This window comes from Schistocerca serialis, chromosome 9 (assembly GCF_023864345.2).
Source record: "Schistocerca serialis cubense isolate TAMUIC-IGC-003099 chromosome 9, iqSchSeri2.2, whole genome shotgun sequence".
NCBI classification, from domain to species: Eukaryota; Metazoa; Arthropoda; class Insecta; order Orthoptera; family Acrididae; genus Schistocerca; species Schistocerca serialis.
Window position 1 is genome coordinate 18,613,053 of NC_064646.1, and position 14,101 is coordinate 18,627,153.

Below are 14,101 nucleotides of genomic sequence, written 5' to 3' on the forward strand. Positions count from 1 at the left end.
CATTGAGTCAAACAGAGCTTGGATGCCGTGTACAGGTACAGCTGCCCATTCAGCTTCATACCACAGTTCATCAAGAGTAGTGACTGGCGTATTGTGATGAGCCGGTTGCTCGTCCACCATTGACCAGACATTTTCAATTGGTAGAGAGATCTGGAGAATATGCTGGCCAGGGCAGCAGTCGAACATTTTCTGTATCCAGAAAGACCCGCAAAGGACCTGCAACATGCGGTCGTGCATTACCCTGCTGAAATGTAGGGTTTCGCAGGGATCGAATGAAGGGTAGAGACACCGGTCGTAACACATTTGGAATGTAACGTCCACTGTTCAAAGTGCCATCAATGCGAACAAGAGGTGACCGAGACGTGTAACCAATGCCACCCCATACCATCACGCCGGGTGATACGCCAGTATGGCGATGACGAATACACGCTTCCAATGTGCGTTCACCGCGATGTCGCCAAACACGGATGCGACCATCATGATGCTGTAAACAGAACCTTGATTCATACGAAACAATGACGTTTTGCCATTCGTGCACCCAGGTCCGTCGTTGAGTACACCATCGCAGGCGCTCCTGTCTGTGATGCAGCGTCAAGGGTAACCGCAGCCATGGTCTCCGAGTTGATAGTCCATGCTGCTGCAAACTTCAAACTGTTCGTGCAGATGGTTTTTGTCTTGCAAACGTCCCCATCTGTTGACTCAGGGATCGAGACGTGGCTACACGATCCTTTACAGCCATGCGGATAAGATACCTGTCATCTCGACTGCTAGTGATACGAGGCCGTTGGGATCCAGCACGGCGTTCCTATTACCCTCCTGAACCCACCGATTCCATATTCTGCTAACAGTAATTGGATCTCGACCAACGCGAGCAGCAATGTCGCGCTACGATAAACTGCAATCGTGATAGGCTACAATCTGACCTTTATCAAAGTTGGAAACGTGATGGTACGCATTTCTTCTCCTTACACGAGGCATCACAACCACGTTTCACCAGGCAACGCCGGTCAACTGCTGTTTGTGTATGAGAAATCGGTTGGAAACTTTCCTCATGTCAGCACATTGTAGGTGTCGCCACCGGCGCCAACCTTGTGTGAATGCTCTGAAAAGCTGATCATTTGCATATCACAGCATCTTCTTCTTGTTGGTTAAATTTCGCGTCAGCAGCACTTCATCTTCGTGGTATAGCTATTTTAATGGCCAGTAGTGTATACTAACGCATTTGAAAATTTGTAAAAAAATATGTGTTATAACCATACACACTAATTCAAGTGCAACGTTTGGTCTGTTCTTGTATCTAGTCAACAGAGTAAAAGAAAATAATAAATAAATAATAGTCAGATGATTGGGGTACAGAACGGTAGCGTGAGAGATACCTGATCCTGCGCCTGCGCCTCCTCCGGCGCCAGCGCCGCCGCCCCCTGCAGGGGAGCCGAAGCCCCCGAAGATGTCATCGTCAGTTGATGGCCGGTTGGTGGGCCCGGTGGCTGCCGGGGACGTCCCAGCCGTTCCCGAGGGAGACGTCCCCCCTGTAGGACCTCCGCTGGGGTAGCCGCTGCAACACGACACACATCACGCTGCAGAATTCACTGAGGATGACAGCAGAGGAACTCCCACCACTATACACTGTACTGCTGCACTCTTTTCTTTGGATCGCATTCACAAGTACATTGCAGTATCATGATTAATAAATGTGACATGTTAGTGGGAATTAGTGAGGTTCGGTGGCAGGAGGAACAAGACTTTTGGTCAGGTAAATACAGGATTATAAATACAAAATCAAATAGGGGTAATGCAGGAGTAGGTTTAATAATGAATAAAAAAATAGCAGTGCGTGTAAGCTACTACAAACAGCATAGTGAACGCATTATTGTGGCCAAGATAGACACGAAGCTCACGCCTACTACAGTAGTACAAGTTTATATCCCAACTAACTGTGCAGATGACGAAGAAATTGAAGAAATGTATGATGAAATAAAAGAAATTATTCAGGTAAATGGAGACGAAAATTTAATAGTCATGGGTGACTGGAATTCGGTAGTAGGAAAAAGGAGAGAAGGAAACGTAGTAGGTGCGTATGGACTGGGGGGAAGAAATGAAAGAGGAAACCGCCTGGTAGAATTTTGCACAGAGCACAACTTAATCATAGCTAACACTTGGTTCAAGACTCATAAAAGAAGGTTGTATACATGGAAGAAGCCTGGAGATACTGACAGGTTTCAGATAGATTATATAATGGTAAGACAGAGATTTAGGAACCAGATTTTAAATTGTAAGACATTTCCAGGGGAGGATGTGGATTCTGACCACAATCTATTGGTTATGAACTGTAGATTAAAACTGAAGAAACTGCAAAAAGGTGGGAATTTAATGAGATGGGACATGGATAAACTGACTAAACCAGAGGTTGTACAGAGTTTCAGGGACAGCATAAGGGAACATTTGACAGGAATGGGGGAATGAAGTACAGTAGAAGAAGAATGGGTTGCTCTGAGGGATGAAGTAGTGAAGGCAGCAGAGGATCGAGTAGGTAAAAAGACAAGGGCTAGTAGAAATTCTTGGGTAACAGAAGAAATATTGAATTTAATTGACGAAAGGAGAAAGTATAAAAATGCAGTAAATGAAGCAGGCAAAAAAGAATACAAACGTCTCAAAAATGAGATCGACAGGAAGTGCAAAATGGCTAAGCAGGGATGGCTAGAGGACAATTGTAAGGATGTAGAGGCTTCTCTCACTTGGGTTAAGATAGATACTGCCTACAGGAAAATTAAACAGACCTTTGGAGAGAAGAGAACCACTTGTATGAATATCAAAATCTCAGATTGAAACCCAGTTCTAAGCAAAGAAGGGAAAGCAGAAAGGTGGAAGGAGTATATAGATTGACTATACAAGATCGATGTACTTGAGGACAATATTATGGAAATGGAAGAGGATGTAGATGAAGATAAAATGGGGGATACGATACTGCGTGATGAGTTTGACAGAGCACTGAAAGACCTGAGTCGAAACAAGGCCCCGGGAGTAGACAACATTCCATTAGAACAAATGACGGCCTTGGGAGAGCCAGTCCTGATAAAACTCTACAATCTATTGAGCAAGATGTATGAGACAGGCCAAATACCCTCAGACGTCAAGAGGAATATAATAATTCCAATCCTAAAGATAGCAGGTGTTGGAAGATGTAAACATTACCGAACTATCAGTTTAATAAGTCACAGCAGCAAAATACTAACACGAATTCTGTACAAAATTGGCAGAAGTCGACCCTAGGAAAGATCAGTTTGGATCCCGTAGAACTATTGGATCACGTGAGGCAATATTGACCTTACGACTTATCTTAGAAGAAAGATTAAGGAAAGCAAAGCTACGTTTCTAGCATTTGTAGACTTAGAGAAAGCTTTTGGCAATGTTGACTGGAATACTGACTTTCAAATTCTAAAGGTGGCAGGGGTAAAATACAGGGAGCGAAAGGCTATTTACAATTTGTACAGAAACCTGATGGCAGTTATAAGAGTCGAGGGGCATGAAAGGGAAGCAGTGGTTGGGAAGGGAGTGAGACTGGGTTGTAGCTACAACCCGCTCTCCGATTATTATTCAATCCGTATATTGAGCAAGCAGTAAAGGAAACAAAAGAAAAGTTCGGAGTAGGTATTAAAATCCATCGAGAAGAAATAAAAACTTTGAGTTTCGGCGATGACATTGTAATTCTGTCAGAGACAGCAAAGGACTTGGAAGAGCAGTTAAACGGAATGGACCGTGTCATGATACGAGGTTATAAGATGAACATCAACAAACGCAAAACGAGGATAATGGAATGTAGTCTAATTAAGTCGGGTGATGCTGAGGGAATTAGAATAGGAAATGAGACACTTAAAGTAGTAAAGGAGTTTTGCTATTTGGGGAGCAAAATAACTGATGATTGTCGAAGTAGAGAAGATATAAAATGTAGACTGCCAACGGCAAGGAAAGCGTTTCTGAAGAAGAGAAATTTGTTAACATCGAGTATAGTTTTAAGTGTCAGGAAGTGAAACATGGACGATAAATAGTTTGGACAAGAAGAGAATAGTAGCTTTCGAAATGTGGTGCTACAGAAGGATGCTGAAGATTAGATGGGTAGATCACATAACTAATGAGGAAGTATTGAATAGAATTGAGGAGAAGAAGAGTTTGTGGCATAACAAGAAGAAAGGGCCGGTTGGTAGGAAATGTTCTGAGGCATCAAGGAATCACCAATTTAGTATTGTAGGGCATCGTGGAGGGTAAAAATCATAGAGTGAGACCAAGAGATGAATACACTAATCAGATTCAGAAGGATGTAGGATGCAGTAAGTACTGTTAGATGAAGAAGCTTGCACGGGATAGGGTAGCATGGAGAGCTGCATCAAACCAGTCCTAGGACTGAAGACCACAGCAGCAACAAAAACATGATCTGCAGCAGACTGATACTTCAGCTTCATCTGCAGCTTTCCACCTCCAGTGTACTAAGGACTTCTGAGGCCGCACATAGAGCGGTGAGGAATTTCCACGACCTGAGTTGGAGTACAAGATCTTTATTTATTTGCAATTGTTAATTCTTCGTTAGGAACAGCATCTTTCCTTACAAACTGGCAGAAAATTGTAGACTTTTTCAGTCATAATGAAAGGTGAGGACCATCTTATGATGTTACAGATTTATTGAAAACTCGTTGTGCAAGAAAATCGAGGATAGTTTCCTTTTTTGGTTTTTGAAAAACGTACAAAATTCTGTCCTGTAGGTATTCCTGCAAGCAATGCCAGGTGAGAGGACTGGAAACAAACGGATGATTATAGCAGTTAATTTGTTTCAGTTTCAGGTGTTAGATTATATTCAGTTTTCGTTCCAAGGACCCAGAAAATGATATGAATGTCGTGCGCGTGTAACGTGTCAAAGTATAACATAAAAACATAAAACAATTGAATGTAACACTTACTACCCTGATCATTTGTGAGGAGATAGTCGAAATAGGTTAGTACAATGCAGTAAACTGGAACAGCTAATATTTATAGAATTTACACACTGTCAGAATGAAGCACTGTTATGCACTATTAATAAATTTATCATACACAAAGTTTTGACTGTTGTGACCAATTGTTGTCAAATCTAATACATATTCTTACTTAAGCCGGCATAACAGTCTCTGTTAAGACATTCATTTATGGAGTAGGAGTTACCTATCATAAAGTCTTTCAAAATCTGTTTAAACCGTGCTTTCTCTGAAACCAAGTTTTTAATGGTTGCTGGTAGATTATTGAAAATGTGTGTTCCTGAATATTGGAACCCTTTTTGGACCAAGGTAAGCGATTTTAGATCTTTATGTAGATTGTTCTTAATCCTAGTATAGATACTACGTATTGAGCTATTGGTTGGAAATAGATATGTATTACTTGTAACAAATTTCGTTAAGGAATAAATATACTGAGAAGCAGTGGTTAGAATTCAAAATTCCTTGAACAGGTTTCTAGATGATGTTATTGAATTTACACCACAAATGATTCTTATCACGCGCTTTTGCACCCTAAAAGCTTTTGCTCGGTTTGAGGAGTTGTCCCAGAATATGATCTCATGTGACATAATAGAAGGAAAGTAAGCAAAGTATGCAAGTTTCTTTTTTATATTTATATCTCCTACATCTGACATCATTCCCAGACTTGTTTGGGCACTTACGTAATTCTGTGGTATGCCCTTCACAACTGAATTTACTATCGAGTAGTAACCCCAGAAATTTAACACTGTTAAAACTGCTTAACACAGTTTAGCTCGTGGACTACGTCTCCTCAGAGTCTCGCGACCGCTACAATTTATCTTCGGTTGACAACCCGCTGAGGATGTCTGCCACCAAAAAGTGTGGCGTTGCTGTCGAGATGCCACCTGCCATTTGTTTACCTCTCATCGTTCATGGGATTCCCTGAATCGGGCGCATCACACGTGAAACTTGTAACACTCCGGTTTAATCTACTGACTTATCCCGCTCAATCGGGATCTGATAGCAGCCCAAATAAATACTAATTAATGTGACCGTGTACCTAATGGGACTGGCAATCGGATTGGACTGCTACGGAGTTGTTACATTCCATTTTGTCCTTCTCAAATGCTGTAATAATGAATGTCTGGTGCCAAGAAGAACAGCAACACAGCTTCATTAATCAACAACCTATATTTATCACCAAAAACACAAAGTAAGGAGACAGCCACTGCCTTCGTCGTACAAAATTAATAACGGCTAATCTCAGCACAGGTCTCTTTGTTATTCATTATCGTCACACGCAATTTCAATCATTGTAATTCACTACTACAATCCACCACTGCAATCCAACACTGCAATCCAAATGATGCCGGCGCGGTAGACGCGTAATTACAATATCGGCACAAAAATGTCACTGAATCACACTAGTAACTATACTTTTTCACTTTCCCGTATATTTCTAACACAAAGGGGTTAAACCACGGCGATGGCCACTCCCTTTGTCGGTACGGTCTTGCATTCCAGCAACAGACCTCCACCCGGCTCGGCCCACAGCGCGTACCACACTACTGTCTCAACACTCGCTCTCGCTCTCGCAACCCGACACACACTATCGATTGTTTGTCCTGTCGACCTGTGCTGTCGCAAAACTTATAGTAAGGGCCTACGGACCCCTTACAAACTCTCTTTCTCTTTTACCGTCTCTGGGTTGCCGTAGTGTCTGGTGAGGACACAATAGCGGCTGCAGCCAGAGTGCACTATGAAACATAGGGATCTTCACCAAGTTTCGAGAGCTTCATTGAAGTTTTCCAACTGAGAAAATTATCGGCAGTGTAACGTAGGATAAGTTGTTCGCTTCCTCACTAAGGGCTGCAGAGACGAAGATGTAGAGTCTTTAAAACTCATGTTGACATAAAAGTACAAGAAGAGAAAGGAAATATTGGTTCATGTTAAAAAGAATGTAAGACGGTTTGCAGGTAATCTTCACTGCTCGTAATTTGTACCTTGCTGAAGCACCGTCCCAGGATAAAGAAAATTTAAGAATCGTACAAAATTTGAAATGAACCAGATTGGGAAGGTGTAACACAACTACCAGATATTGTACACGATTCACAGTATGGTACATCCTTCATTCGTAAACTAATCATAGCCAATCGAAAATTTGAATTTTTGCTAGCAAGAAGCCAGTAGTTGCATCAGAAATTCATTCAGTAAGTACTTGTTTGAATAATCTATTAATTATGTCGAGTATTTAATAATGAAAAAACAGATCTGTAGCTAATTGTATATTGTATATTTGATTTCATCACTGACATTATTTCCTCTATACTACAATAAAGCATTTCTCAGGATTACTCTTTGAAGACGCAACCTTCACGCCTACGCATTAGGCAACTACGGCTCTTAGGCGACATGTAAGGTTGCCCGCCTGTCAGGGGCAAAGGTGCAGGTGCCATAGCTACTGGGAAAAAGTAGAGCATAATCAGTAATGAGATAAAACGTTATACGGGATTAGGATTACACAACAAGGCACATCTTAATTCCAAGACATTTTAGACACAACAACAATCAAACATTTGAATTGAAAGTTTTGAAACCTCAGTAAAGTAACAAACCTGTTTAATCAATACAACATCAAAGAAGTAGTAATATGGAATGTTGCTTCTGCTGGTTGTTTCCAATAATTGGTATCTCTATGGAGGGATACAATACGTCAGAAAATTACCGTTTCACTGAGAGACGCTATGGGACGACAGACAGTATCACTGGTGGCTACAGAGACTACAATTAGTCTCCATCCCGTAATGCAGATGTTCACACTCAACACCAGGTCACCCATATTGTACATAACTTATGAATCATACACTCCTGATACGGACAAGAATGCTCCCCGAATTAAGTCACACATATGTTCTCTGCTGTTCATCTCTACCTCTCTGCGTGTCGAAAGTGTAGCACTAACCACAACCGCAGTCATACACTGTTAGACGCACTGTAGTCATACTGCTATTGAGCATCCGACACAGCATTTTCAGTAAACTGGAACCCCTGTGGAAGCTGTATGCTCACGATGATGATGCTGGTTTCAGGACACTCAGCAGCTCTGCGCCCTTGCAGAATATGGACTAAATGCTTCTAGAGAATAATGTCTTTCCTCGCCTTCTTGGGGCTACTGTCCATGGACACACTGTCTGACAATAACAACACAGGCATTGAATGCTTATCAACAAACTCGTATTGAAATCGGTAGTAAAAGTTCAACTGTGCATGTCTACATGCATTCTCAAGCCATTGCTTAAACCAGATTAAAATAATTAGATAAAAGACGAGTACTAAACAAAACGAAAATTGTTCAAAAATGGTTAAAGATTTTCTGTTGTACGGGTTGTTGGCTAGCCACTAATAAAAACGTAAAACGAACAGTTTTCTTACACATGTAGTTGTGCAGCGAAGGACATGTATTGTCTTAATGTAAAACGAAGCAATAATGGAAGGGGGTAAGTAACACGCATAAAATATCTATGAGTCTCTGTCTGGAGCTACCTGTATGGAATGGCCACATCTAACAAATAGTAAAAGCATGAAGAATCTTGTGTATATATATATATATATAATGTTTGTGTGTGTGTGTGTGTGTGTGTGTGTGTGTGTGTGTGTGTGTGTGTGTGTGGCTGGTGTGAAACACTCTGTAATGGTCGTGAGCGTTAGTTACCTTTGAGTAGGACGTGGTGGGTTGATGTTAATCAAGAACACCTTTAAGGCGGCGAAAACACCACTGCCAGCGCCTCACTGAGTTTGAACGAGGCCGCGTATTAGGGCTAAGAGATGCTAGATATTCCTTCTGTGATGCTGCAGAGATACTTGGCAAGAATGTAGCCACTGCACAGTGCTGGTCACGAGAATGTAAGGTGGCAAAAAGACTGGGCTTCGAACGGCTGCTTGGGCTACCGAGAGGCAAGACTGTCGTATTCGGTGTGTGGCCCTAGCTCACCGTACTGCATCTACAACAGCAATCTGAGTGGCAGTTGGAACCACAGTGATACAATGAACTGTTACGTAAAAGAACGCTTGAGCCAGACGCCATGTAACGTGTATTGCACTGATCCCAAACCGCCACCATTTGCAACTCAGTAGGTGTCAAGTGAGGGTTCATTAGAGTGCAGAGTGTAGGTCTGTTCTAGTTTTTAATGATGCATGGTTCAGTCTCAGTGCCAGTGATGGCCTTGTGTCGGTCGGAAGGAGGCCAGTTCAGGGCCTGCAACAAACTTGCTTGCGTGTTACACACATTGGACCTACGTGCACCAGGAGTTACGGTCTGGGGTGCGATTTGGCATGATAACAGGAACATTCTCGTGCTTATCCCATGCAGCCCGCTGCAAATTTGTACGTTAATCTGCTTAGTCCACGAGCTGCCGTTAATGAACAGGATTCCAGGGGGTGTTTTCCAACATGATAACGCTCTCCCACATGGCACTGTTGTAACGCAACATGATCTACAGAGTGTCGACATGTTGCCTTGGCCTGCTCTATCACCAGATGTGTCGCCAATCGAGCACAATAAGGGACATCATCGGAGATCGGTAACCCAAGCTTCGTCCGCAATTAACATTATTTGTCCCTGTATTGACAGACCAAGTACAACAGGCATTGAATTACGTCCCACAGACTGACATCCGACATCTGTACAACACTGTGCATGCTTTCATTCAACATTCTGCAATGACACCGGTTATTAATGTACCAGAATTTCACGCCTAACATTAACCTGTGATCTTGCAATATCGATCACTTAAATATGTTACCTAGACCAATGTATTGCCGAACATTCTTTACTCTACATTAATAATTAATTTTTTTTGTGTTACGATTTTTTCCGTCAGCTTATTTATACTACCAGTCATTAAAATTGCTACACAACGAAGATGACGTGCTACAGACGCGAAATATACCGCGGGAAGAAGATGCTGTGATATGCAAATGTTTAGCTTTTCTGAGCATTCACACGAGGTTGGCACCAGTGGCGACACCTACAACGTGCTAGCATGAGGAAAGTTTCCAACCGATTTCTCATACACAAACAGCAGTTGACCGGCGTTGCCTGGTGAAACGTTGCTGTGATGTCTCGTGTAAGGAGGAGAAATGCGTACCATCACGTTTCCGACTTTGATAAAGGTCGGATTGTAGCCCATCGCGATTGCGGTTTATCGTATCGCGACATTGCTCCTCGCGTTGGTCGAAAACCAATGACTGTTAGCAGAATATGGAATCGGTGGGTTCAGGAGGATAATACAGAACGCCGTGCTGGATCCCAACGGCCTCGTATCACTAGCAGTCGAGAAGACAGGCATCTTATCCGGATGGCTGTAACGGAACGTGCAGCCACGTCTCGATCCCTGAGTCAACAGATGCGGACGTTTGCAAGACAACGACTATCTGACGAACATTTCGACGACGTTTGCAGCAGCGTGGACTATCAGCTGGGAGACCATGGCTGCGGTTACCCTTGACACTGCATCACAGACAGGAGCACCTGCGATGGTGTACTCATCGACGAACCTGAGTGCACGAATGGCAAAACGTCATTTTTTCGGATGAATCTAGGTTCAGTTTACGGCATCATGATGATCGCATCCGTGTTTGGCGTCATCGTGGTGAACGCACATTGCAGGCGTGTATTCGTCATCGCCATACTGGCGTATCACCCGGCGTGATGGTATGGGGTGGCATTGGTTACACGTCTCGGTCACCTCTTGTTCGCATTGACGGCACTTTGAACAGTGGACGTTACATTTCAGATGTGTTACGACCTGTGGCTCTACCCTTCATTCGATCCCTACGAAACCCTACATTTCAGCAGGATAATGCACGACCGCATATTGCAGGTCCTGTGCGGGCCTTTCTGGATACAGAAAATGTTCGACTGCTGCCCTGGCCAGCATATTCTCCAGATCTCTCTACCAATTGAAAACGTCTGGTCAATGGTGGACGAGCAACTGGCTCATCACAATACGCCAGTCACTACTCTTGACGAACTGTGGTATCCTGTTGAAGCTGCATGGGCAGATCCACCTGCACACGCCATCCAAGCTCTGTTTGATTCAATGCCCAGGCGTATCAAGACCGTTATTATGGCCAGAGGTGGTTGTTCTGGGTACTGATTTCTCAGGATCTATGCACCCAAATTGCGTGAAAATGTAATCACATGTCATTTATAGTATAATATATTTGTCGAATGAATACCCGTTTATCATCTGCATTTGGTGTAGCAATTTTAATGGCCAGTAGTGTAGTATTTGGGCAACACATCCAGGTTTGCTAGTCACTGTAGATAATGAAAGTGCATTATCATTATTATCTGTTATGTCTGGAGACAGGAAATGCGCTGCTCAGAGCTTTAATGATAGCCGGCTGTACAGGCTTTGGGAGGACGTACCCAAATATGTCCTGATCGGTGTAGCCGCCGCCTCCAGGCGGTGCAGGGGTGTGTGAGCCTGCAGCGGGCAGCAGCGCAGTGGTGGGTCGCTGCGGCCGCGTGTTGAAGATGGACGAGCCGGTGCCCGTGGTGCCGCCCCCGGCGCCGCCCCCAGGGCCCGGGAAGCCGCCGGCGCCCCCTCCTAGACCAGCCCCACCACCACCTCCAGCTGCAGGGAAGGTGGTGCCCGCGCTGGACTCGAACAGGGACCCTGCACCAGCGCCGGGTGTACTCGCCGTAGGAGACGTCGGCCTCCTGCGGAACATCACAAGCTCCACTATTGCTGCCTGCTACACTACTCTGTTCTTACGAATATTTTAAGTATACTGCCTGTGAAATATGCTGCATCCGAATAATGTCGTAAATCACTTTAGGCAGTGGCCAATTATTTGTAGATTATATTAGAACAAATAAGCCCTCGGTCACAAATATTAAGTCAAAATTGACCAGGTTTCGACGCTACTATGAGCGTCGTCTTCAGAATTAGACTAACTGCTCTAAAACATATTAGGTATATAATACATTAATAAAGTTAAAGTTTGTACCGACTGGAAAAGATGCAGTACTTGAAAGTCACATATTAAAAAAAGGATCTAAGCTGGGGAGGCGACGTCATGAATAGTTGTGAGATGGCGAGCGGATGAGGGCTGCTCGTACTGTAAGCAAGGGTTTCAACAAGACTGAGGTGCCCACGTCAGAAAGTGTGGGCAAGTACAAACTTTAACTTTATTAATGTATTATATACCTAATATGTTTTAGAACAGTTAGTCTAATTCTGAAGACGACGCTCATAGTAGTGTCGAAACCTGGTCAATTTTCATTTAATATTTGTGACCGAGGGCTTACTTGTTCTAATATAATTCTGACACGGTCACTGAACCTTAGCAGCCATGTTCAAAGTTTTATTTGTAGATTGTCCAGCATTTACCGACGATTTAGCAATGTTAACTCGTGACATCTCGGTAGCACTAAATTCAGACTGAACTCCTGAAAGAAACTGCAGAAAAATTCTGTCTCCAAATATCTTTTGAAACAGCAGAACGCGAGAAGTGAAAGAAATAAGCACCAAAATTCATAGAGATTTAATTTGGTATAACAAAACTAGTTCCACATTTTAAATACCTCACTGAGACCACTCAAGAAAATGAAACGAAGCAACTGAAATTCCTAGCCAAAAGATGGAAACTGCATATCTAATTACTCAGTACATGCACAAGACGAAATGTATCTCCAAGCACACAAAACTATGGCAGTTCAGTATAGTAATTAAACCAGATTGCCTCTACAGATTAGGAACACATTTTTCAAATGGCCCTCTAAAGTGGCGAAAGTTTAATTATAGCGACGATATATTATGGAAATGAGAGCAAATAACTCAGCTACATGTTTGTACCGAATCTAAGAAGGATTTCGTCGGGCTCTGGGGGCTTGTTCATTTTAATGATTTCTACAGTTTCTCAACGTCACTGACGCTAGTGTTAATGCCATTCATTTGTGCAGTGCTGCAGGAATTAAACTCAGGCCAGTACTCCTGGCCGTTGTGAAGAACGTTTCGGAAACAGGGTCCAGAATATCTACTCGTGCTCTGCTACTCTCATGTTCTGTTCCTGTTTATTTCATGAGTGTCTAGTCACGCTGCCCCTCGCGACCTTCACATACTACCAGAAGTTGTTCCAGTTTTCTGAAAGTCTTTCGCTTGTATTCTGCCACAGAACGTGTTGGAAGCTTCACGTATTGACCTTTTGGTACACAAACACATTTAATTTAGCATCTCTTAATCCACAACCGTATATATAATTTTTTTCACTACTGTGTAGCAGTCGATAGTTCTGTAGAGAATTTTTTTTAAATAGACTGTATATGATGGAGTGTACTCCCGCCCCCATTCTTAAACCATTAGCTATCGTCCTAGGTCGGATCAGTCCATTCATTCATCAACTATGAAACATGAGTACAGGTTCTACATGTTCCTGCTCAGAAGTAAGACCTCTAAGATCCTCCTTGAGACTGATCGCAACTGCCATCTATCTTAGTTAACTGAAAGTACATCCTCCTACTTCTTTTTAGTTTCACTTTGTACTTCGGTGATCATTGTTGCTAAGAGTGCCGCATGATCTCTAATATCAGTTTCAACATCACATAATCATAGACGTACGATCTGCTTGTTGCTACTGGATCTAAAATAATTCCTTCTTGATTGGGAATCCAAGCTATTTTTGTGTATACCTTTCTGAGAAAGCATTTAGTATTGTTCCAAAGGATTTCTGATCACATTCTTCAGGCACAAAACTGCCAGACTGTTGTTGTATGTTTAGTCTATTCCAATGACGACCTTTTCATTGGGGTACATACCATTTAGGTTTTCTATGAATCTTTTCGTTGTGTTCGGGGGTGAGTCTGGTGGTCCGGAGAGGGAACCAATTATACATTAATGTTTCCTCTTGTTTACTAGTTTACTCCAAACGATTTTGTATGAGTTCATTTTCAAATTCTGCGGATTTAAGTTTCTTGATCAGTTTTAACGCATCCCAATATCTTCAGAACAACGTTTCGTATACCATTATCTTAAGATCACATGTTGTTTCAGGAATCTCCAAAATTCCTTTACTTATTGTCATGAGTGTACGAACATTTTTAAAACATCTCA

At 42.7% G+C, this 14,101-nt stretch overlaps 1 protein-coding gene across 1 annotated transcript in view; it reads right to left on the reverse strand.

Moving 5' to 3' along the window:
* LOC126418761 (collagen alpha-2(V) chain-like) overlaps positions 1 to 14,101 on the reverse strand; it is a 124,718-nt gene that overhangs the window by 26,075 nt on the left and 84,542 nt on the right. The window contains exons 6-7 of the mRNA XM_050085686.1: positions 11,416 to 11,709; positions 1,377 to 1,555 (exon numbers count right to left, since the gene is read on the reverse strand). Of these exons, the coding sequence (XP_049941643.1) occupies positions 1,377 to 1,555; positions 11,416 to 11,709 (473 nt within the window). The remainder of the gene's footprint in view (positions 1 to 1,376; positions 1,556 to 11,415; positions 11,710 to 14,101) is intronic.